Source organism: Chinchilla lanigera, unplaced genomic scaffold (assembly GCF_000276665.1).
Source record: "Chinchilla lanigera isolate Chin_1 unplaced genomic scaffold, ChiLan1.0 scaffold00003, whole genome shotgun sequence".
Lineage (NCBI taxonomy): Eukaryota > Metazoa > Chordata > Mammalia > Rodentia > Chinchillidae > Chinchilla > Chinchilla lanigera.
Genome location: NW_004955404.1, coordinates 45,006,521 through 45,030,903, shown reverse-complemented (window position 1 = coordinate 45,030,903; position 24,383 = coordinate 45,006,521). Strand labels below are relative to the sequence as shown.

The 24,383-nt window shown below is 37.8% G+C and overlaps 1 protein-coding gene across 1 annotated transcript in view; it reads right to left on the bottom strand.

The window, feature by feature from the left end:
• The window catches only part of Diaph3 (diaphanous-related formin 3), a 453,636-nt gene that overhangs the window by 76,040 nt on the left and 353,213 nt on the right, over positions 1–24,383 (bottom strand). Inside the window, 2 exon segments of the mRNA XM_005374208.2 lie at positions 24,297–24,323; positions 24,326–24,355. Of these exon segments, the coding sequence (XP_005374265.1) occupies positions 24,297–24,323; positions 24,326–24,355 (57 nt within the window).

Here is a 24,383-nt window from a genome sequence, read left to right as displayed (position 1 = left end):
TTTTCAAAGCAGAATACAAGAGACCTAGAAGTTTTGTATGGTATACGTGGAGAGTTTTGCTTCCAAAAGCCATCAGAAAAAATCTTGGAAGAGATATTTCAGACAAATGAGTCAAGGGTGTTGGGTTCTCTCCTGATGTAGTGTGTAGGGAGAAGATATAGACTAAGGCCTGGTGGGTACTTTAGAGATGGTCTCTGCTCAACTGAGAATTAGCAGTAAGCCAGGGGATACAAATTTGCAAGTGTAGGTAACATATGAGATAAAATCAGGTTGCACAGATAAAGACATTAAGTTTTCTTGCATTACACTCTGGTTCACCAGAAGCCCAGACTTTGTATAATGAAACAGTATGTTGCTATTAGCTGCAAAACAGCCGGCAGGAGAGAAGCAGCCCCCAGCATTGTTCTCCAGCTCTAGTGAACTGTTTCGAGCCAACTGATATATGCCTATTCTGCTTATTTGGCAGTTTTTGCTAATGTTGGAAGTATATTTCCAGCTCTAAGTAATTAGTCTTTGAGAACATGGACTGAAAATGCGTATTTCCAATCACTAATTCCTTTTTTTTTGTTTTTTTTTTTCTGGTACCGGGAATAGAACTCACGATCTCGCACTTGCCAGGCAGGTGCTGTGCCGCTGAGCTAAATCCCCAGCCCCTCCAATCACTAATTCATATAGTTTTTTTTTTTTTTTTGAGAGAGAGAGGGTCTCACTCTGTAGTCCATGTTGGTCTTGAATTTGCAATCCTGCCTCAGCCTCCCTAGCGGTGAGATAACATCATTTTTATCATGTATATGTTTTATATTCACATGGCTTTGAGAATAGGTTCTTTTTAGAGAAGAACAAAACACTAAAAAGATCAATAAGAATAATATAAGACACTTCAGTTTTGAATAGTCTTCATGTTGTTATTAAGATTTTGAGCTTTGTGTTCACATTGGAACTTAACATCAAAAGGTAGGAAAACATCATGTATCATTATTTCTAAAATTGTCTCTTTCTGATACCAACATGTAAGCTATATAATAAGCCTTTAAGGTATTTGTTTAAAAACAGTTGCTAGGCACATACATGCAGAAGTTCTGGCTCAGTAGGTCTCGAATGTGATGCATAAATGTATTATTTTTAAAAGAAGCTGTCCAGTTGGCTATGACACACAGCAAGGTTTGGAATTACAGACAGATGTATTTCTTAGCATGTACAATTAATAATTTAAAAAGTGCTAGCTTGAGTTATTATTTCATATCATGACAAAGAAAAAAAAATGAAGTTTTGAAAAGCAAAAAATTGAACTACCTTCACCCCTCTCAAAATAAAATCATACTGAAATGCCAAAAATTATGACTGTATTATTACTGGTTGGAAACATTCGTTTCTGCCTACTTCTTTGTTGGGCAGGGGGATAAATTGCTTAATGCTAGAAACAAAGTATTTCTGCTGGGTACAGTGGCATACCTGTCTTAGCTCCTGGGGAAATGGATCACAAGTTCGAGCCCAGCCTGAAAAACATGGTGAGACCCTGTCTCAAAATGAATTTTTAAGACATCAGCTATATTGCTAAACTGTAAAGAAGATATAGTTGACTGAAAATGGTAGAAAAAATAGCCACAATGACAAACCAGGCTATGAAACATAATTATTCTGAAGAGAAAATACTGTACAAGTTGTCAATTGCCAATATGTGGGATAAAAATCACCAGGATTATACAGGACTGTCACTGAAGCATTTATGCTTAGGAAGAAAGTTTTCGGATAATGTCCTGGTAAGACTTGACTTTGGCATAAATCATGATGTGATAAATCTTTCAACAAGTATGCACGTGAGGTTCAGGTTTTGCAGCTAGATTTTCAAATCAGCCTGCTTCTACTCACAGTGTATTGCTGGAATGGCTCATCAACCTTCTTAGGAGGATGGTGACAGGATCATCCTGAGGGACAAGGTATGAGTGGCTTGAGCGGGGGTTAAAATAGAATTTTAAAATTCAGGTCACTCATTCTTTCATTCTCCCAGTGGAGTGGTACTTCAGAGCCATCAAGTCCTGTTTCAGCCACAGAGCCCTGCCTAAGAAGGACTCTCCAGCTGAGAGAGAGGGTCATGGGGCCTCAGAGCAATCAGACATCCACTCCACTGGGGTTTTGCGGGTACGCCCTTTGGGGGAAATGCTGCCTCTTCAAGAGGGCTAATGTCTCACCTTTGGGTGATTTCTCTGACTACATTCTACCGCTCGTTTCAGGAAGTGATTTTCCTGCCATCTACACCAAAATGGCTGTGTGTGTGTGTGTGTGTGTGTGTGTGTGTGTGTGTGCACGCGCGCGCGTGCTCGTGTGTGTGTGTGTGTGTGTGTGTGTGTGTGTATTTTGGCCTCTGATCTCTCTTCCTCATAGTTAAGTGTTTCATGCCTGGTAACAGTGATGACATAAATCTCACTTCTATCAAGTCATCTAATTCGAAAAGTGGGCTAATCACCCTTTCTTAAAAAAAATCTCCAGAGGTTATCTGTGACCTGGACTATAGTAGAAATCTGCCCAGCCAGTTGTATCCAGCCCATTGCAAAATTTTGTCCTCAGGCAAATTTTCTCTGCCAAGGAAAAATGAATGTGTAGTCTCCATGAAAGGGTATTTTAGACTTCATTTGTTCTCAGAGCCCGTGGGAGACTGGACCATTTGAGGAGGCCAGAAGCCATGATTAGTGGTAAATATGGCAGCCTCTCCATCTCTGTTGACTAAGGAATTAACAGCATCCTTGACATTCTAGAACTCTCTTCTCACTGATCACACTGAGGAATAGTGTTTCAGAAGTAAAACCAAATATTCTAAAGTGGACGATTCAATTAAATAAACTTTTACTTAATTCTATCAAGATTATTAAAGAATATCTAAAACACTGCATATAAAATGGATAAGATGTATATTTTAAACAACAGGACTAGCTATATACTACAGTTCATAAGTCTTTCTTAATTAAGAACTATGAGTGTACAATATATTTCAACTATTTTTTCCCCTGAAAATTAGAGAATGGTATCTATTCTTAATCAATGTATGGAACTAGTTTAGTGTTTGGAGCACAGAAATAATTTACAATGATCACCACCATCAAAACCTAATTACTCTCAGGATGATGTTCTGAGTAGCCTCTCTCTGGAAAGAACAGATGAGTGATATGAACAGTAGACATGAAGTTCTCTCAAGGGGGCAAAAGCAAATCATACTGAGTTGAAAGGCCTCCTTTACCTGCTCTCAGTTAAAAGTAAAATCTGTAATTATGATTGGGTTATTGTCATACAGTCTCAAAAGAAACAAACATAAATCTACAGTAAGGAATAGCTTGACATAACAAGCCCAGTGTTAGTTTTCCTGAATTTTAAGAACATTACAGCCAGGATGCACTATCAGTCTATTCAATTAGAAAATATATAGATTATATTTATGCCTACAAAACTACCTTGAAATTTATTACTATGTTTACACAGTAGCTGGTAGGCTAAATTTGAAAAATCTCATAAACTTAACCATTTTTATGGATCAATATAGCTTTAAAGGAAAAATATAATAGTACCCCACTTTTTTTTACCTTTATAATGTTTTTTTTCCTTTCCTCAAGTACCTGTAGCAATTAGGTTTCACAATGAATTGCTACTTGCCAGGTTTAAGAACATTTTGTCAAATTAAACTAGCATAAAAGCCTGTACCACTGGTAGATATCAGTTTGTCTTATTTTCCAAAAGGGGTCTGTTCTCATTTATGTTGAGCTGATTTTCAGTTTCAACTCATTTCTGGCAGTTAAATCATACGTCTCTAAAAGTGAGGGATTATAAAGAGCAGAGGGAGTTACCAATATAAACTGAAGCTAATACCTATGTGAATTACAATTGGTTGGTTCCAGCCAAATGAATATTTTTACCTCAGGCCACAGTAATGCAGTTTCAGATGGAAATAAAAGGAATAACCATTGATCTGTCTCCTGCAGCCGCTGGGCATCCCAATATTGAATTTAGGCCTGGATAAACAGTTGTTATGATGTGCCTAGCACCCACCTCTGAGGGACTGTGTCAAATTAATCTCCATGTCATCAGTACCTTCTCAACAGGTTTGAAACAGTCTTCTCTTTCCCTCTAAGTCCCAGATCAACAGTTGTCAGGGTCTGAGTCAAGCTGTGCTTCTGCCCACATAGTGGCACTGTCAGCACTGTCGGCTGCTCAAATGATTTTTTAAGCAGAGCAGCCGGTTGCCTTCAGCAGCAATGCTTTTGGGGGCACTCCGTGCTGTTCACCCAGTCTCTGGCTGCTCTACAACTGTGCTAGTTAAGGGATCGACAGAAGGAACAACAAATGGCTACAATTAGCATTCGCCCTGCTCCAGCAAAAGAATTTCATCGCTATGGCAACGGGAGTTGCCCAGACAACACAGGGCTTTGGCTGAGTGTGCTGCATTATACCAAGTACGGAGCAAAATGGCCATAGATCAGGCTCTCGCTTCACGGCACAAAGATCTCCGCCATCATATTTAAATGTAATTAACAAGAACTGACTTCTTCATTGGGCGAGGGAGGTGCTGGTTGTTAATAGACTGAAACAAAATATCATTATTGATTCATTCTTTGAAATGTCCCTATAATAATTAAAGGATCATTATATTAGACCCCTTTGAACTTGATTATTCTATTTGCAAACAGCTGAAGAGGTACCCTGTGTTTTTTTTTTTTCAATTGAAGCAGCACTGTTCATTACGACCCAGTTTCTCCTCAATCAGTTGTTATAATATTAACACCTATAATCTGTGAAAAATTAATATGCTTCTTTACACCTGGATATTCACCCAGGCTCTACACGTCTGTAAGTGCATGAAGGAAGGAGCAACAATATCAGAGTCACAATCTTGCTTGTCTTCTAAATCATTTAACGTCAAGCAGGAGAATACTACCTTGCTTTTGAAGTAAACTTTTAAAGCAGGAAATTGAAAGTTTCTTGAAATTCATTTAGTAGTGGTACCACAAATAAAATGGAAAGTTAATCTAAATGACATAAAAATAATACACCTTAGCTACCACTAAATGCCTCCACAGTCAGGCTACATAACTGGATCCCTGCCACTCACGGTCATGTAAACCACTCTGTGGATCTGATCCAGGAGCATTTCTTAATGAGCCAAGCAGGAGGATGTGTTCCGGCGACAAAGGACAATTAGGTGAATGGGTATCATCAGGCAAATGCTAATCATCTTTCAAAATTCTCAAAACTCAGGTATTTACAGAGTACAGTTTCTTTCCTAGCCAACATCTTTGACAGACTGGGCCTACCACCATCAGTGCTAATGGTGAACAGTTAGTGAATGCACGGTGCTCTTTATAGCTTAATTAATTTGGTTTTCACACATACCCTACTAAGTAGCTATAATTTATGCCCAATGATTGATAGATAAGGAAACTGAGGTGTAGAGAAATTCAGTATCTGCCAGCGCATAAGCAATAGACCTGGAACTAAAAATTAAGTCTATTTGATTTTTTTGTTTGTTTGTTCCGGGGATTACATCCAGGGCTTCTGAGCTACATCTACAGCGCTTTTCAGTTTATTTTTTGAGATAGGAGCTTGCAAAGTTGCCCAGGCTGGCCTCAAACTTGCCATCCTCACACTTCAGCCTCCAGAATAGTGGGATGATGGGTGTGTGCCACACCCAATGGGATTTTTCTCTACTTTAGCTTTATTATAGCTGTTGTACCACAATAAGTAATGTAATTTTAAAGCTTCAGTCTCTTTTCCAAAAAGTACAAATTCTTTAGTAGGAAACATCTAAGTGGGAAAAAGTTAGTGCACAGGATAAACATAATGAAATTCAATTTGATCAGTCAGTCAAATTTATTAAATAATTATGTAAAGATGAGGGTGAGCGGGAGTTGCAGAGAAATTAAATCTGTACTGAGTGGGTAAGTTATATTTTATTTTGGTACAAATGCTTGAAAACATACATTTGAATAGTCTGAACAGAAATTATATAGACCTTTATTTTTACTTTACAAAGAGTGTTTTAAAAAACTAAACACTTTACCCATAGTACGTAGCCACTAATGAGAGTTACAAATATTTTACAGTGGCAGAAATGATCCCACTTTACAGCTTTTTAAAAGCTGAGATTTCAGATTATATTACTATCTCCTAAATTAGTGACAATGAATTGTGTTCAAATAACAGAAATCACTTCAGGGTTAAGAACTCTTTATAAACACAAAGTTAAGCCTTATTTTCGCCCAATCTATATTTAAACAGCAAACATGGGAAGATGTTCCAGGACATCCAGTACGTGAGGTTCTGCGTCCTTGTGAATCATTAGACATTCATGTCATTCTCACTTACGAAATCAAGAATTTTTGTAAATGGTCAACTTAAGACAAAATGTAGTTTATGATTCTAAATGCGCTTACTAAGGCCATCCTGAAAAATGGAAGTTCTTATCCCACTGAGGTTTCGGGACTCAAAATTGCATTGTATGGGGAACTCTTTTTGTGCATGTTTGGTACATGCTTGAGGGATGATAGCACTGAGATCTTTGGAACAGCAAAAAGAGAGGCAAAATGACAGGAAATAAAACTAAAGATCCTCTCTTAACACTCCCTAATGCTTGTTATTTTTCAAATAGTTATATTTTTATTTTCCATCACAATTAAACTTGTCATTTATAATGAAATAAACACATTTAAACAAGTATGTTCAGAGAAACTCCAAAACAGATGTGTCTTCACCCAATTTGTTATAAACACATTTCTTGCGCTTATGGATATTTTAGGATAACTGCAGCAAAATTGTAAAAGAATGCACCAATACATGAAGATCAAACAAAATGATGTATGTGAAAGCACTCTGAAAACTGCTATAAAAATGTGCGCTTTCCCACAGTGTTAGCTTTTATGAGCTCAAAGAGATAACCCTTGGCATTTACTCATTTTAACTAAATCAAAGGGAAAAGACTGATTGATTAATTAATTAATTAATTAATTAATTTTGTGGTGCTGGGGATTGAACTCAGGACCTTGGCTCTGAGCTATAGCCTCAGCCCTTTTCTCATGTTTTATTTTGAGACAGGGTCTTGCTAAATTGCCCAGGCTAAGCTCATGCTTGAGATTCTCCTGCCTCAGCCTTCCAGAGTGCTTTCATCTATTTAACTAATTTAAATGCATGCCAACCAAAGAGATCTCCCTTAGATGTTTTCTTCTATTTATTTTCTTACAAAACAGGAAGTAGACACAACTTCTTTCTCTACTTTTTCAGTCTTCTCTGATACTTTTGAGTGCATCTTCCATTACAGCAAAAGTAATCTCTGGATTCTATTCAGAGATAGGCAATTTATTAAAGTGATTTAAAGTATGGAATCTGTTGCCATAGACCTGAGTTCAATTTCTGGCTCTGCCATTTATCAGCTTTATGATTTGAGGCAAGTTATTAACCTTCCTAAGCTTCAGTTTGAAACAATGTAAATAATGGAACAACAGCATCCAACATATAGTAAGTGGTCCAATATTATTCTTAGAAAGTTCTCATCTTTCTAAAATAGATTTCCACTCCTTTCACTACTCCTTTGGACAATCGATTTCCTCAGTCTTTAACTATTATCAACTCATAGACACTCTGCAGCTGAATTCTGGTGATGTCACTTATTAGCCATCATCTGAAAAAAAGCTTTTTAAGGTAACAAATGTAGCACATTGAAAATCAAAACCTTACAGAAAAACCAGCTCTAACTTGTAAAAACCAAAGGTTCTAGATTAGCTTCTGTAGTCACAGAAGGTGGCAGATCTGAGACAAATCATCGTAGTACTGTATTATCAGTCACACACACCAAACGAAAGCACCTCTTACTGTCAGTTCGTCAGTTAACTGCATCTCAAAATTTGCTCCTCTTGAATTGTTGCTATGTTTCTATGGCTGCTAGGTTCTACAGGAGAGCTTTCCATACATTACTTGATTTTAATCTTTCTAACATATCAGGGATGGAATCATTATGAATTCATTTTATGGATGACAAAACTAAGGCACAAGATGCAAAAAACTTATTCAGCTCCACAGCTAGTAAACTGGAATCCTGTACTCTTAAATCTCTATTGCGTACAGCTATCTAGTTACAATCATTATATCCAACTGAACAACAAACTTTATGTTCAAAGCCTCATTTTTAGTTTTAAATGCTTATACTGATATTGTTCATGCAGCTCATGTTCTACATTCTCATTAGAATTAAAACTACATGGCGTCAGAATCAGCATTCATTTTCAATTATTTAGAAGTCATAGAATTTGTTTCAATACCACACAACTCCTAAGTACTAAATAAATGTTCATTGATAATAAAGAAATGTACATGGCCAAAGCAAAGCCAAGGTAGTATCAACCACATGTGGAAATCATTTGCAATAAAATTATAAAATATTAAAACTTAATGAGCATGGTCTCAATTAGGAAATGGAAAATCTGCTCATTAAACTTGTAGATGCTACTTAGTCGGGCAGGGGTTAAATGCTTTAGAAGAAATTGAATTTAAAAATGACCTTGATAGATTAGAGCAATGGTTCATCAAAAACAGGATGAAGTTCAATTAAGACAAGGACAAAATGGTACATGGAGGAACCAAAAAAGTGAACCACATGAATTAAAAAAAAATGATGACTGTCTCTGCGCATTAATGGAGGGGAGAAAATGAAAAAAAGAAAAAAGAAAGCACAAATGAAACAAACTGATTACCCGTTGCTATGGCCGATTTTTATCTTTACCTGTCAGTGGCTTGCAATTCACACAGCACATTAAAATCGCAATAGGAGCTTTGAAGAATACCAGGATCCGGCCTCATTCTAGACAAACCAAATCAGAGTATGTGGAGATAAGGCTCCTCGTTGCCATTTCAGAACTCTCTAAGGCGGTCAAAGAACATACAAGCACACCAAGCACTGTAACAATGGTAATAGGGTTACTGTTATATAAGATCAGATAATGGGATATATGGTCCACAAAGAAAAACTACTTAATAAAAAAATCTAATATCAGTCAAGGATGAGTCTAAGCACTCAAGACAGGAAAAAAGATGATCTAGAGCTTGTGTTTTCAAAGTGTTATTCCTAAGCAAATAGCATCTAGGAATTTTTAAGACATGTCCATTCTCAGGTTGACCACACACGGGCTGACTCAACAACTTTGGGCCACCAGAATCCTGTGTTTTGACATCGTCCCTCCCCCACAGCGCTCTGATGTTCGCTAAACACCAGAGAACCAGAGCTGTAAGCTAAGCAGACAACAACTCTGTTCTCTCTTATAATTACAGAATTATTAATATGCTTCATTTTGTAAGCCACTTCAAATTCTGCCTAAAGATAGAGTGTATAGGGTACAGTTTTTAAAAATGATAATCTATACATAACTTCAAGTGTTGAAATACCTTTTATTACATAGATTTGCATGCTAATTTCAGTGAAAAAATAAGCTAAAATTGCTGTTAAAATAGTCTGAAAACTTAATAAGTTGTTTGGCTCAGTTTCTTGACTTTTAATTTGCTCTGCTGGCGTCAAGTGAACTAAGCATAGTCGAAAGTATCTTTGTAGGTCATTGCACTTCTGCCCACTTACCAAAACCCCTGGGGGAGGAGACGTAAGGTCAGCTCAAGCTGCACCTACCCATTACCCATTGATGTGCCACTGGGACTTCGGTCTATGTCTTCTCCCTATCACTGTATACCTACACAAACAACATTATAAGCTGATAGCACTTTTCATTATTGATAGTCAAAATATATAAAACCTACTCCTAGACTGGAAACATTAAAAAATCTTCACAAGCAAATAATACAGTGGAGAAGTACGACACAGGAAATAGTTGCATCAGAGTTTCTGATTTTTCCTGAATGGAACTGATAGCTTGATAAGAAATACTGAGTATTCTCTTCCCTCTCCCATTTCTGGTCCCTCTGTCCCCCATACTTTGTCAGTTATAAATGAAAAATGGAACATATGCAATACCACAACTAAAAATGCAAAATAATGAGATGCCATTTGGTCTAACTGGTAAAAAAAAACCCTGAAATATACCTAGTATTGCTGTCTGTGGAATGGACAGAGCCACAGACTCCTGGCAGGAGTGTGCTTCAGTATAACCTAGTGATGGCGAACCTTTTAGAGTGACAGTGTCCAGGCTCCAACCTAAAACCCATTTACTTATCACAAAGCGCCAATGCTGCAATTAAACCAGAATCCTGAGGTTTTAGTTTAGAAAAAACAACTCATGCATTAACAACTTTTGTCTTAAAAACAAATTACATGTGTGCCATAGGCGCGCCACCACTGGTATAATCTATTCAATCTATTCCCGTGAATGCAGGATTATGTATAAAAAGCTTTAAAACTGCTCATATCTGTTAACTCATACTGAAGAAACAGTGCTACTTATAATGGTAAATATTTCAAAAACCTGGAAGGCTGGCTAAATAATGCGCGGCCTGTCCTTAGTCCAGGACCCTGTGCAGCCATTGAAACACCATTAAAAGAGGAATCTGGGCTCTATGCAGAATACTCAAAACCCAACTTATGCTCAGCATGTCTCAATTTTAAAATGCAAGGAACGTTCATAAATGAGTACGTAGGTTATAGGTAACCTTTATTTTCTCCTTTTTACTTTTCTGTGTTTTTGAAATATTCTACTGGTAGCAGATGTTTCTACAATCAGAAAACTCAAACACATTGGTTTCTAAACAGATTCAGTGTATACTTTACTTTTAATGGGCATACTTGATCCCAAAGGGCAGCTCAATTGGTTTAAATGTAGCAATCAAAACAGCCTACATTCTGAAATGCTGTATTTAGATTTTGATTATGTTAGTTAACTGTGGATGCTCAGTCTAAAACAATACAAAGAGGAAACTTACACTGTAAGTGAGTAATATTTACTTAGTATGGTACTGTGTCCTGTGGACGGAGAAGCATGCTAAGGGTGGATTGAAGGCTGCATACTCAATAAGCTACAGGATCTTTGCACCCCTTCCAGAGAATCAATGTTTGAAAAATATGTGTAGCTTCTATTTCCTATTAACTCTTTCTCAATTTAAAACTATTTTAATTAATATGACACAAATTAGATCTGTGACCCAACTACAGATTTTTCTGAGACGTTTAAATGAAAACAATCATCTAGGGGAAACACACACACACACACACATATTTATTCATTTAATTCTGGATCTGACTCATTCTTATAGTAGGGTTTTGGGTGTTACATTAAAGGACTTTTCTCTTTGGTAACAGACCATGTGTTTAAAAGGTGTTAATAATAAAAAAAGTCATTCAAATTTACCACATGATTAAATTTAAATATATTGTAAGTTTGGTAGTTTTTGAAAGGTGATGATAGCAGAGTTAGAGGAAAGTACAAGAAGTTTATAGATAGGGCTGCAGACCTGCACAGAAGAGTAACATACGATAGCCATATGGGTCTATAGCATGGAGAAAAACTTTTCAAACAGAGAAGCAAGGGCCTGTGGGCACTGCAACAAAGCTCAGGTAGAAAGGTATTAGCAGGATTTGGGAACCGATCACAAAACAGTAACTTATTTGGTAATTACACATGTAGAAGACACACAGCAAATGTCCAGGAAACTGCACAAGCTCGCAGCACATAAAACCTCGAGTCCGAGTCTCCGCCTTTCCTTACTTCATTACACACCCTGAGCAGATGGTGCCTTTTTCTATTCAGCCAAGGAGCGTGAATGGGGATGAGTGGGAGAAGAGGAAGTATGTTAATAAGATGGAGAGTACTACAGGGCGTGTCAGGTTTCCAGGGAGGAGCAAACAGGAAGACCAGCGTTCAAAACCCATGAAAACCCTGGATTTATTAGGAACGATGCCCGTACGGAAGGCCGTGAGCTTCCCCGAGCTGTCTGCGCCCCCGCACGATTGTACTGAATTTCTCTTAATGCACCAAGCCCAGCAGTTATTGCTGTTGGAATATTAAACAAAAGGGTTATCGGGGCTGGGGATTTAGCTCAGGGGCAAAGCGCCTGCCTGGCAAGCAGACGGTCGTGAGTTCGATTCCCGGTACCGGAGAAAAACCAAAAAAAAGGTTATCTTCATCATTTGATAAGGTGCCCAATACTGAATCTAATGAATTTTAAATAATCCTTTTAAAAATCTTTCCTCCTGCTTTGGGACAGGGGGAAGTCCTTGATACAGGTATGAAACAGGCTTTTCAACAATAGATAAAACGGCACTTTGGATTAAATAAAACGATGCTCATGGTTTATCAAACACAAACTTAACTGTAGCTGTATTAAGATGTAAGAAAATGACGGATGAAAACTTCTGAGCTGTTCCTTATATTTACAGCTTTTAAACTATATAGATTCTGAGTTATTGGTTTGTCAAAACTACATACAAGATGTTACTAATATTTTTAATGCTGAATCTAAACAATATTTACCAGCTCATCATTAATTGTGGATATGCTGGTAGATGAAGATTATGTTTTTATTTGCATATCTTATTAGTACTTTCCTGCTGCATAAATGTTTTATTGGAAAAGTATGCACATATAATTTACTAAGCCTAATTATCAGATTTCAAAATAAAAAGTGCCCGGCTGGTCTCAAAGTTGCCATCTTCCTGTCTTGGCCTCCTGACTAGCTGAGATTACAAGCCTGCACCCCCATACCTTACATCCGCCTTCCATTAAGTCACTTTAAAAAAAAAAGCCAATAGTTTTAACTAATATCAAAGCTTCAAAATGCTAATTCCATCCCATTGTGTTGCTTACAAAAGAGTCAATTGACGGAGATTAGTTATGGAGTTCTTATGCACCACCAGAAGGCTACTTTTGCTCTAAAAGGCAAAAGAAAGAGTGGTACCTGATTTTGCTCATTTCTATCATTTTGTCTCACATTAAGAGCAAGGCACAAAAGTAATTCACAAATGGGCTGCAGAATCACTGACCAATGTTATCCATGGAGCACACAAGGCTGGAAACATGTCCACTGTATATGGAAAAGAACATCACTGTAAACCAGAGGTACTACCTTTAGTCATGCTTACCGTCCCCCATCATTCGTTAGGAATATGCATTAAAGAGCCATTCAACTTCTGCATCACTTAAAAATGGTAAGTTGCAAGCTAGAATGAGAGAAGTCCTCTTTGGATTCATGTGATATTGGGAGACAGCAAATAAAGAGAAAAAATGAAAAGAAATATAATCTGTATTTTTGGAGACCAGAGACAGATAATCAAGGAAAGAAGATATTCTGGCTTTTAGGTACTATGTCTTTTAGTGGAGATAAACCTAATAAGCTCATGCTGCTGCTGGATAGAAGCTTTCATGCCTCATGAGTTGGGTCTTCCCAAGGGATGCTCGAAACACAGTGCTCCCCAGAGTCAAGGGAGAGGGAGAAAGCATGACCCCTTCGCCCAAGATGAAAGTTGTGGGATCTTTTGTAACCTAATCTTGTTAGTGACATACCATCATTTGTTATATTTAACTGGTTCCAGACTAACCCTGGAACTCTTTGGGGGAGCAATTACACAGGCTGTGGATACTAGGGCGTGGCTATCACGGGGAATCTTTGTGGAGTCTGGCTGCCATAGTGTTTCCATTATTATCATGGCTATGTAAAATAGCACGCAGGGCTATGGCAAGCAGTATACTACGATTACATACCACTTTTCTTTTTTCTGAAGTTAATAATTGCCTCCTCTTATTTTCTTGGTGCCTATCATGAAAGCTTTTCAAATTTATCCCTATTGCTTTTTACTAAAATTATATACGGGGTTATTCTGGTGATGTGTTTTACATTTACCCCAGACCTTCTCTGCTGTTGTTTGAAGGGGGTGTCCCCTCCAAAACTCAAGCTGAAATTTAAATGCCATGGTAACAGTATTAAGACGTGGCATGTTGAAGAGGTGATTGCTATCTTCATGACAGCAGTGTTCATCACCACAGAAGTGCTCTTCATAGTGGGAGTGGACTCCTTAGGAGAACAAGCTTAGCCCCTTTCTGTCACTGTATCTCTGCTCTTCTGCCACGGGAAGACACAGGTAGAAGGCCCCCTTCTGGATATTCCCAGCCTGCAGAACAGTGAGCCAATAAATTTCTGTCCATTAGATTGAGCTCATGAATTTCTGTTCTTTTCTTTCTTTCTTTCTTTTTTGGTACCAGGAATCAAACTAATGACCTTGCACTTGCCAGGCAGGTGCTGTGCCGCTGAGCTATATCCCTGGCCCCTGTTCTTTCCGTTGATCATCCATGAACGCTAGAGAAATGCTCCGTCATTAGCTTAACTCTTGTGTACTAAGAACTGCATCGTAGAAGGAGGCCAGAAGAGGACGTTACCATCCATTTGTACTCTCTTCTCCTTAGGACCTTCCTCTGTTCACACTATCCCTGCTTTAAGTGGAACACCTCACCCTGCCTTGTATCCCCATACTACAGTCACTAGCACATCATTTCCAAAATAAACCTCCCTCACCTCTAACGGGTACAGGCAGGGAAAAGACTTACAATCAGGCTGTGGAAGCCCTGGGCCCTGGGTGGAGGTTGCACATCCTCTTCCAGCCCCCCTGGGTTTCTGCTTCAGACCTTGCTCCTTCTGTCACTGGGTCCACGGACCTGCAGTGTGATTCTGACTGCATGGGAAAAGAGGGTCTTTGCAGAGGTAATCAAGTTGAAGCAGGGCCATACCAGATTAAGGTGCGCCTCAATCCAGGACTCATGTCCTTAGAAGGCAAAGAAGCCTGGAGAAACACCATGTGATCACAGAGGCATACACTGCAGCACTGCAGCTGGGAATCCAAGAAAGACCAAGGACAGAGGCTCCAGAAGGAACTTTGAGGACATCTTGAATTCAAATTTCTACTGCAGACTGGAAGACAATAAATCTCAGCTGTCTTAAGCTCCTAAATTACCCCTCATGGTAGGTTGTTACAGTAGCCCTAGGAAAGGAAATGATCTGGATTCATTATCATCTCCTTCCCATCTCTTTATATTTTTGTTTTAATGATCTTGATTTCATAGAATTTGGGAACTGTTTTTGTGACTCTTTCTCCTAGTGTCTGTATGGTAACTCCCAAGGGAGAAAGGTGGCAAAAATCTGTTAGTCTACTTTGAAAACAAAAGTCTTTATAGTCACAAGTTCTCAAAGTTTTTCTGCCAAACTAGTTCATATTACTTCTTGCATTTTAAGAGCAGCACAGAAAATATTAATAGTAAGAAAGTTAGTTTTCACCTCACATCGCTGTAGCTGTTTTGCATACAGTGTCACTTTGTTCAATAATTTGCAATCATTTTCTATTAACAAATGCGTCATAAAAGGAAGATGAAGTACAAAAAATCGGGAAGAGCTAGCCAGGGTGTGAATTTATTGAATATTGACTCAGTTTTAGGGGTTATAATAGAGAACATTGACACTGTCTTAATCTTCCAGTTTGCAAAGCACAGTATAATTTCTCTTGTAATATCTGGGGAAAAGGAAAGTTAAAGTTTAAATAAGCTGCCACAGTCAATGCTACGGTTTAGATGTGGCATGTCCTCACACCTGTGAGGCAAAGACAGTCCTTAGCACAGTACTATTTGAAAGTGGTAGAAAACTTTAAGAAGTGGGGCCCAGCCAGAGATGGGGCTGCAGCCTGTAACATCAACATTCTATAAGGCTGAGGCAGGGAGATTGCAAGTTTGTACCCAGCCTTGGCCATTCAGTGAGATGCTGTCACAAAAAAATGATGAATTAAAGAGTAGGATATAGCACAGTACAAAAGTCCTAGGTTGAATTTCTAGAGCCAGTAAATAAATAAAATAAAAATTGAAAAAAAATTAACATCCAGTGTCATTGTCTTAGATTTTAGGGAATGTAGTTAGCTCATGCCTGGAAAAAATGGAACTGCAGTAGAGGACCCATTATATCTGATACAGCGCCACCCAGCGGTGACACAGATGTATACAGATGTAACAACAGCAAAACAATGGTATATGATATTCCTAGAGTTTTCATTTTCCCATAGATACAAAAAATTTTAAATGCAAAATAGCCTCAAAAAATGTAGCGCCGTGGCTGACTTGGTTTCCTGAAGCCAGCTGAAGTCGGTCCACTCGCTGACACTACAGTCAAAAGTAGATATTAACTTTAGAAGCTTCATCTGCTGAGGACCCTCCTGCCTTTGTCCCAGTGCCTGGGAAACTCCTTGGCTACTTTTCCTTCCAAAGCCTTCTTTTCACAAGCTTCTCGCTCGTGTGCATTCACTAAACAAGAACTCAGCTCCCTTGTCAGCTAAGCCAATGATGCAAAAATTATTTTGTCTCCCTGACTGGTTTCTCCTCCCATTGCTTAGACGCGATATGTCCTCCAGATGCTGCCACTTTCTGGAAGAGACCTTACATTCTAACTCGCGGAAGACAGATGTGATCACGGGAGCCTTCAAAACCTTCTTACTTAGCATTTGCTCCTACCTGTAGTCCAACATCCCTCCCTGTACTAGCAGAGCACTACACTCTTTCGCTCTCGCTGTTCACACCCCAGGAACCTTAGCCTCGCTACTGCTCCCCTACATTGCAACTCCTCAACACTAGAGAGAATTCCCGTCACAGCACACAGAGTCAAGCCTCTGCTGCACCAGGGGACCGGAACAGCACTTTCAATGTGGTTCCTTTCAGTCCAGTCCAAGCCCACATGTTATCCAGCCTTTCTTCCACTGGTCTTTCTGAACTTGTGGCTCTGTTGACTACTCTTTGTCTCGGCTTCTATTACCACTTCTGGGGTGTTTTCTGGGGAGGCTGCTCCTTCTTAGGCTCCTCTCTCTCTTCCGGCTTCTTTTGAGTTCTATAACCCATAAGCCCTGTTTGCCTTGCTGCCTGAGAGATACAGCAGGACTAATGACCTTTCCAAGTACAGATCTCTTCCTTTCTCCATGCCCAGCAAGGCTCCATGGTTGCACCATTTTCGCAGGACTTCGCTATTTATCAGAAACAACTTATCACTGAAATTGTAGATCTGCCAAGCACTGGACATATTCTCTACATTTATTATGTCAATGAAAATGTAGTTCTCAAATGACAAATGGTTAGAGTAGAAATGGCTTTAAGTATTGTATGTAAAATTATCACATCAGTCATCAAACAAGAAAATCCGTGATTCTTTATAGTATTTCTTGGAGAAATCTGAACACATCAACTGATGTTCTCACAAAGAAAAACAAAATGTCCAAAATATTTAAAGCCAAAGTATAGGGTTTAGGGAGCTTCACAAGTCTGTCCATTAGCTGCTTATAAGACTAGATTCTGCACCAATGCTAAGAGAAAACAAAGAGATTCAGAGTGGGTCAAAAACATGTAAAAGATACTAACGATTATAATCCACTATGGAACACGAACAGAACAAGGGACATGCTGATCATAACAACTACTTCAGGGAAGTCAAGGACATTGCTCCCGTTATAAAATAGTTTTTAATCTTCTTTTCACTAAATTTATTCCAGCCTTCAGTGTATGTACATGAATGCTCATTAAATGCAAGATACTTGCTGTCTCTTGCATAAATGTCCTTTTATAATAACTTGAAGTCTTCACTACGTGAGAATTTTCTAACCTGTTCATGCTCAAGAGCCTGTCTGATGACAAAAGGTTGTCCTGCCCTGACTATAAAATTAGAAAAGAAAAGCTCTTCCTGTCGCTCCCCACAGGACATCCTTACCTAGGCAGGAGCCCTGCTGAGCCTGTTCTTCCTTTTGCTTGCCTATGTAGTAAACACACGACTGATGTTTGAATAAAATGTGAAATCACTCAAAGTATTTTACATTCCTATCCTAGAAAAATCTCCTTAAAATATTTAGGTCTCTTGACAGTTACAGGTAGCATTTGATTCTGCTTGAAAGCCCACGTGTGTGTCAAAAACAATTAGGGTTTTAATAGCTCTCTTTCCTGGTTTATTAGGTGGGCACAAGTTCATCAGCAAGAAAATAAAAGTGTTCCAAAGAAAATAAGCCAATGACACTTAGAAAAATAGTATCCTTTTGCTCTACTGTTTCTCATGCTCTTTCTATGTTACAGTAGAATGCAGGTAGAAGAAACGGAAATGGTAATAACTGTCAACATTTACTACTTTGATAAAGTCCTCCAGATAAGAACTCTTTTGCTGTTGTCCTCACTGTTCTGAAAGAAGCCTGAAGGCAGTGAGTGCTCAGTAGACACCACTGAAAACCTTGGAAATTTCCTAATTCTGCCTCAAGCCACATTCATGCTCCTTGGGAAAAAGGCTGAGAAAGAAGGTGACATGAGACCTGAGTGGATGGGGGCAGGTGGCTGTCTAGGACGCTTTGACACATCCACACAAAGCCTGCCTTGGGCGCTTCCCTTAGAGTTATTTTGCAGAGAAATATGCTAACTGAAAGAAATCTAACTAGCTTCACATTTAATTCTGACTTCAAATCTTAAGAGTGGCAGAGCAGCTGCGCCTGAGGCAATACAATCTTATTTCTATAAAAATCTCTCAAAGCTCCATATATAAGTGGAAGAGCAAAAATAGATAATCAAACCCAAATTAAGGCTATTAAGAATTGATTTAGTGTAAAGATAATATAGCAAGATTTTGTTTAGGTTATGGATGTTCACTAAAAATGTGTAATACTTGTTTGCCTAAAATTTTGATTATGTTTTATCTTATTTTGTCACAGTTAAATAGTTTTATCATTAGGGTTTTTAATTGCATATAGTTTATAGAATTCTTCTTGATTACTCTATATCCATTTAGCTGGGAAAAAAATCCCACTGTACTACTTAATGAAAAGAGAACCAACTAATGAGGATGCAATCAAATTGCAGGCAGATGCACCACGAGGTGTGGCCCAACAATTCATATTTGTGAAATCTTTGTCACAAAAGGTTAATGAGCCTACAGGGGAAGAGAAGTCCCAAGGAGAACAGGAATTAACATATCCTGAAAAACACTAGTCACTCAGTGGTATACCACAAGTTATAAGGAAAACAATCAAGTAAAGAAAATTAGAATAATCAAGTGTTGAAATGCTTGTTTCAATCTTCATGACACAGGTTCCACAACTGTGAATTTCCCTCCTCGCTGATCTCTTTGGTGCATCTCCCTTACTTTATTATTCACCCCACTGCATTCCTAAAGTTCAGTGCTTGCCTGAGTCCATTCCAAAGGTCCAGTCCTCAACTCCTCTTTCTAGGGTCTTAAGGAGTCTCCTTTGCATAATTCCTTAGTGTGTGAAACAGCAGTAATTCTCTGTGAGGGTTTCTTCACTTATTCTTCCCCAAGCCCTTATAGCGAATGCACATTGTCACCAAGGTGGCTGAGACGTCCTTTCAATTCCTCTTACGTTTGTCACTTCACTTCCAAACTAACTACTCAGACATCTCAAGTTTTTATTCAATACCTCACTAGTCCAAACTCTATGCCCTTGCATCAGACTCAGAATACTTCTCCATAAGATCCTTTATTTTCAAGTAGGCCACTAGATTCATGAACACCTAAACACCCTAGGATGCTTCTCAGACAAAATGCATTAATATTTTTATTATCTTTGCTTAAAAGATGGACTTTTAGTATACTTAAATAGGCTACAAAAAAATCCTTAGGTTTGGAGCACCCTATGTTGAATAAAGAGGTAAAGCCTGTACTCATTAACAGATGTATTATTTTTGTTTGTTTGTGTTAAAATTGTTATACGTAGCTTGACTAAAGGAAAAAAACTTAAAAGTACCCTTAAACTTCCAAAAAATAATTTAATCAAGAGGGAACTCTACTTTCCTCATGTGACCCAACAACCTCTGAAGCCCAGACAAGCCATCAAATATGTCTTTCTGATGACCGCTGACATTTAAGGAAGGAGATGAAAGGTAGGTAGCCTTTCAATGCTCAGCAATCGCTTTTTGGAATGCCCATAACAATCCAACAAAATGAAAATGTGTTCTCTTCAAATTCTTGTTCCTTGAATTTTTCCACGTAAAGTATATGAATTTCATGCAAAAATTCAAAAAATTTAAATCTTCAGCATAAATGGGTTAAATGTGTTTACAGCTGTATCTTTAGCATCCTTTAATATATATATATGTGTGTATATATATATATGTGTGTGTGTGTGTGTGTATATAGATATATATATATATATATATATATATATATCAGTTGTTCCATGCAAACCTGAACCTGAACATGGCTGTTCATTTAACACATTCTCACCGCATGCCCATGGGCCAGGCACCAACCCAGCTAAGCACTCGAGTTACAGCTGAACACAGCCAAGATGTCCCTCTTTATTGTCTTGTCCCCACTTCTCATGGAAAGCATGAGAGGCGTGGGGCACTGAGGAAGCACAGGTTGAGGACAGGGGCTGTGGTAACACTGGAAGACGGGCATGACAGTAGAGGTTCTCAAGGTTCAGATGGGGTCCAGAACCGCCCTTCTGGGACGGTGTGCACACGCTGCTTCTGTTTTTGGTCTCATTTTCACTCATCCTTCAAATCTCAGCTTGGATTTCAAGTCCTTTTAGAAGCCAAGTCTTCACTGTCCTCACAAAGTCTAGATCTGTCTTTTCATCTTGACAAATTTTTTGGGTGATATCTCCATCCTGGCACACACCAGATGTGTGGGAATTATAACTGTTTTCCAACTAGATAATGCACTCTGGCATGGTATCCCTGTATGTTAAGTGTATTAAATTTTATTGAATAAATCAAGATTTAGCAAGGAGAAATAACAAGTATTTAATTTGTCTAGATGCTTATCTTAGTAGCCAAAATAAAAGATAAAAATAGATAAAAGTTTTAACCAAAGTTTGGGGCAATAATTTGGAGCACAGGGTAAGGGATAGATAACTTAGTGACTAAGATTCCTCTGCTTCTGAAGCCAGTGGGGTTAAAATCGATGTGTCAAAATATATACTGGAACGTTTTAGCCCCAAAGTCTCAGAGAATACTTTATCAGGTTTTTTTTTTTTGATTCTGAAATTAAAAAATCTGTATACATATAAAAATAACTCTAAGCAGTTTGGGGCTATAGTTATGGTTTTAAAAGGCACAGGCAATATACCTGCAATGAAACAAAGATATACAGATAAAAGGTTAAAATTGCAACTAATAAGCTTATATATATTACATTTTCTATGATCTTTCTAATAGGCTATAAGTTTATTAAAATTAATATAGATGTTTTGTATTCATTTGACTAAAAGAAATAAAGACTGGTCATAATTAATTCCAGAAGATTACTTTTACAATCTGAGCCTTAGTCTATGAAAACAGTGCTATCTGGTGGTTAAATCTGGGAACGGGAGGTGGGGGACACCACAGGTTGGAGAATTTCCAAAAGGTCACTTCACAATATTTCAACTTTATGTCGTAAGAGGAAAAAAGATGCACATGAGGTATACAGCTCCTGGGCAGGAGAGGGGATTAGCTACTTTTTCCAACAGTTGTTTTCTGAGTATAGCCTTGTTATGGTTTTTATCTAGATGCCCCGCAAAGCCTCATGTGCTCACAGGCAGGGCTTTGGGGAGGCGACAGGACTGTGGAGGTGTGATGGTCATTAGTGGATTAGTCCATGGATGAGTTTATAACTCAGTTGATATTGGGAGGTGAAACCTGGTTGGAGGATCTCCCCACCTTCTTCCTTGGTCTCTCTGCTTCCTGCCTGCCACGCCAGGAGTGGTTTCTCCTCTGCCATGGTGCCCTGCCTGGGAGCCAGCTGACTATGGACTCTACCAACTGTGAATTAAAATAAACCCTTCCTGCTTAGAGAGGTGCCAGGTATTGAGTCTGAGCAATGAGAAAGTAACTAAGACAGACATGGCAAAGAGGCTAAGAACTTGGACTTGCTTAAAGTCAGCCAGGCCTGGATTCAATACTTGTCGCTAAGACCTTAAGAAATCTGTCAGATCTTCTTCAACTACAAAACGGAGATAAAAATATGAACTAATTTAAATTTATTGAGAAGATTAAATGGGATGATGTGTTTAAAATATTCAGCACAGTGCTTGGCATTCAGTAAGCTAAATAACTCAGGAAAAATTAGCTTACTATGAATCCTGTTAATAATATTACTATTTTACTTAGGATGTAAATTAGGAGGTAGAGTTTAAAATAATTGTAGAAAGTCTTATAAATGTTTTACAGATTATGAGATTACTATCAATAAATGTACTTGTAGAAAATATAAATATGAGATATTAGTTTTAAGTACATGGAAGCAAACTAAAAATAAAATAAGTCTGATGTTACATTTTAATCACATAATTCAGTAATGGTGTCAGTGTTTTCAGTGAAAATAAAGCAATTTTTAGAAACAGAATACAAAATGACTCTCAAATATCATCTTATTCTATAATCATGACCCTTTTTGCAATACAGAATTTTCTCTAACCAAATCCTAGTTTTTACAACATCCAGACTAATAAATACACCTTTATACACCTAGTTCCTAAAGATAAATTTGGTCATTTAGATTTCGTTCTGCTTGGTTAGAAATGTAAAGAAGAAACACAACAAATATAAATGGAAAATAATTTCTAAAAATATTTTCAACTACTACATTTATATTAGAAAAGAGAAACTGATCTTTGTGAAAAATCTTTCGCTTAACATATAATCTACTGACTTTATTATAATAATGGCCTTAGACTTTAACATAGTATATATTAGCTTTATTGATATGCAACATTTATCTGTTTTTACAGTGAAAGACAACATAATTTGTAAGTAGTTACAACAGAGCTATTATATCCCAAACATTTCACTAACATTGTTGCAGGAAGACTGGGTTCCCCAAAGTTGTTGCATAAAAGTATCTTAAATAATCTTCCCGTGTATAATATCTAAATTATTTCTTTTAAATTAAGCAAGAGTGCCAGAATTATCATATAATCATTGTACCTTTGTTCTTTACTGTATAATCATTGTTCTTTAATGTCTTACAGTGAGGGATGAGTTGTTTATCTTATAATAAAAATAACAAGTATATATATGTAATAAAAAGGGATGTGCAGTAGGAATTAGAGAGCTGTGTTTCTGGTCACAGCTGTGTCACTACCTCTGTACTCTTGGGAAGTTTTCAGCCTCTCTGGATTTCCATTTACTCACCTCCAAAGCAAAATAATCTCTAAGGTCCAGAATAATGCTATCTTCTACAATTTTTGCTGTAATACAGTATGTCACAACAGCTCGAAATCATAAACCCAAAAGTAAGAATCACTTAATTATTTACAATGAACTTTCCAGATTTCTTCCAATTCTTTTTTCTCTTTATAATAGGAAAAGTAAAAAAGAATTACAAAGACATACTGAAAGAAATAAAAAAAAGACCTATTTGAAATACTGCTGCAGAATTATCTTTCCTCTTATTTAGTAAACATTTACTATATATACCCTGCCTTAGGCAGTTAGGATCCACATGGTTATTAAGAGATCATTATATCCCTGTCTTTCTCTTATTTACCTCATTATTTTAGGTTACCTAGAAACGTGGCAAAACTTTCCTTTTCTATCACACAGGAATACTTACAGAGATTAACTCGTTAACTCCAAAAAACCTCTGAAGGAAACGTGAATGAAATTTTTCCATTTATAAATATGACACACTTTGACAGCACACTCACTCTGAAGAAATAGCTCTCACGAAGTGAAGACGAGAGGAAGGAAGCCCTTAAGATGGAACTTGGAGGCAGAGGGAACGGAAGTGAGCATAAAACCCAATCATCACCAACGGGTCCCTCAGCATAGGAAGAGGGTGCCGTGAAGGTGAATAGATCAGATTAGTAAGAGATTTTTGAAAGCAATCAGTCTTAGACAAATATCCGACATGAAATTAATTCACCTTCCCTTTAGCAACTATAGCACGTCTTTCCACAGGGAGTTCACCTGCATTTACGATTTCATTGAAGTACAAGTCAAAATGCTTCTAACTGTACTGGCAAAAATGCGAGAGTACGTGCTTCAAAGTGTACCTTGACGTTTAGAAAATGCACTATTTAAAAACGATGTTCATGAGAACACAGTGCTTTGAAAGGGTGCACTGGATAGAGTGACTGGAACTGTGTGAAAGTCACGACAAAAAAGTAAGTATTCACCTGAGACCTGAAAAAGAAAAAAACCTGAAGAGCAACCTCAGGGCAATAATGTAAGGGTGGAAGACGAGTACACAGTCTCATAGAAAATATGCACATCTGCACATTCTTACTGTTGTAGCTATACTGAAACTTGAAATTTCACAGGAACCTTCTAAAATCACAGAGCAACAGGATAAAAGTAGATGAGAAGAATGTGCAATTTATGTGTAGGGTTTATTACCATGGTTACAAACTTTCAGAACAGGTACTGAGACATTGGACTGAGACCCTGCTGAATATCTGTTAAAAAAGAATAAAAGAAACTTAA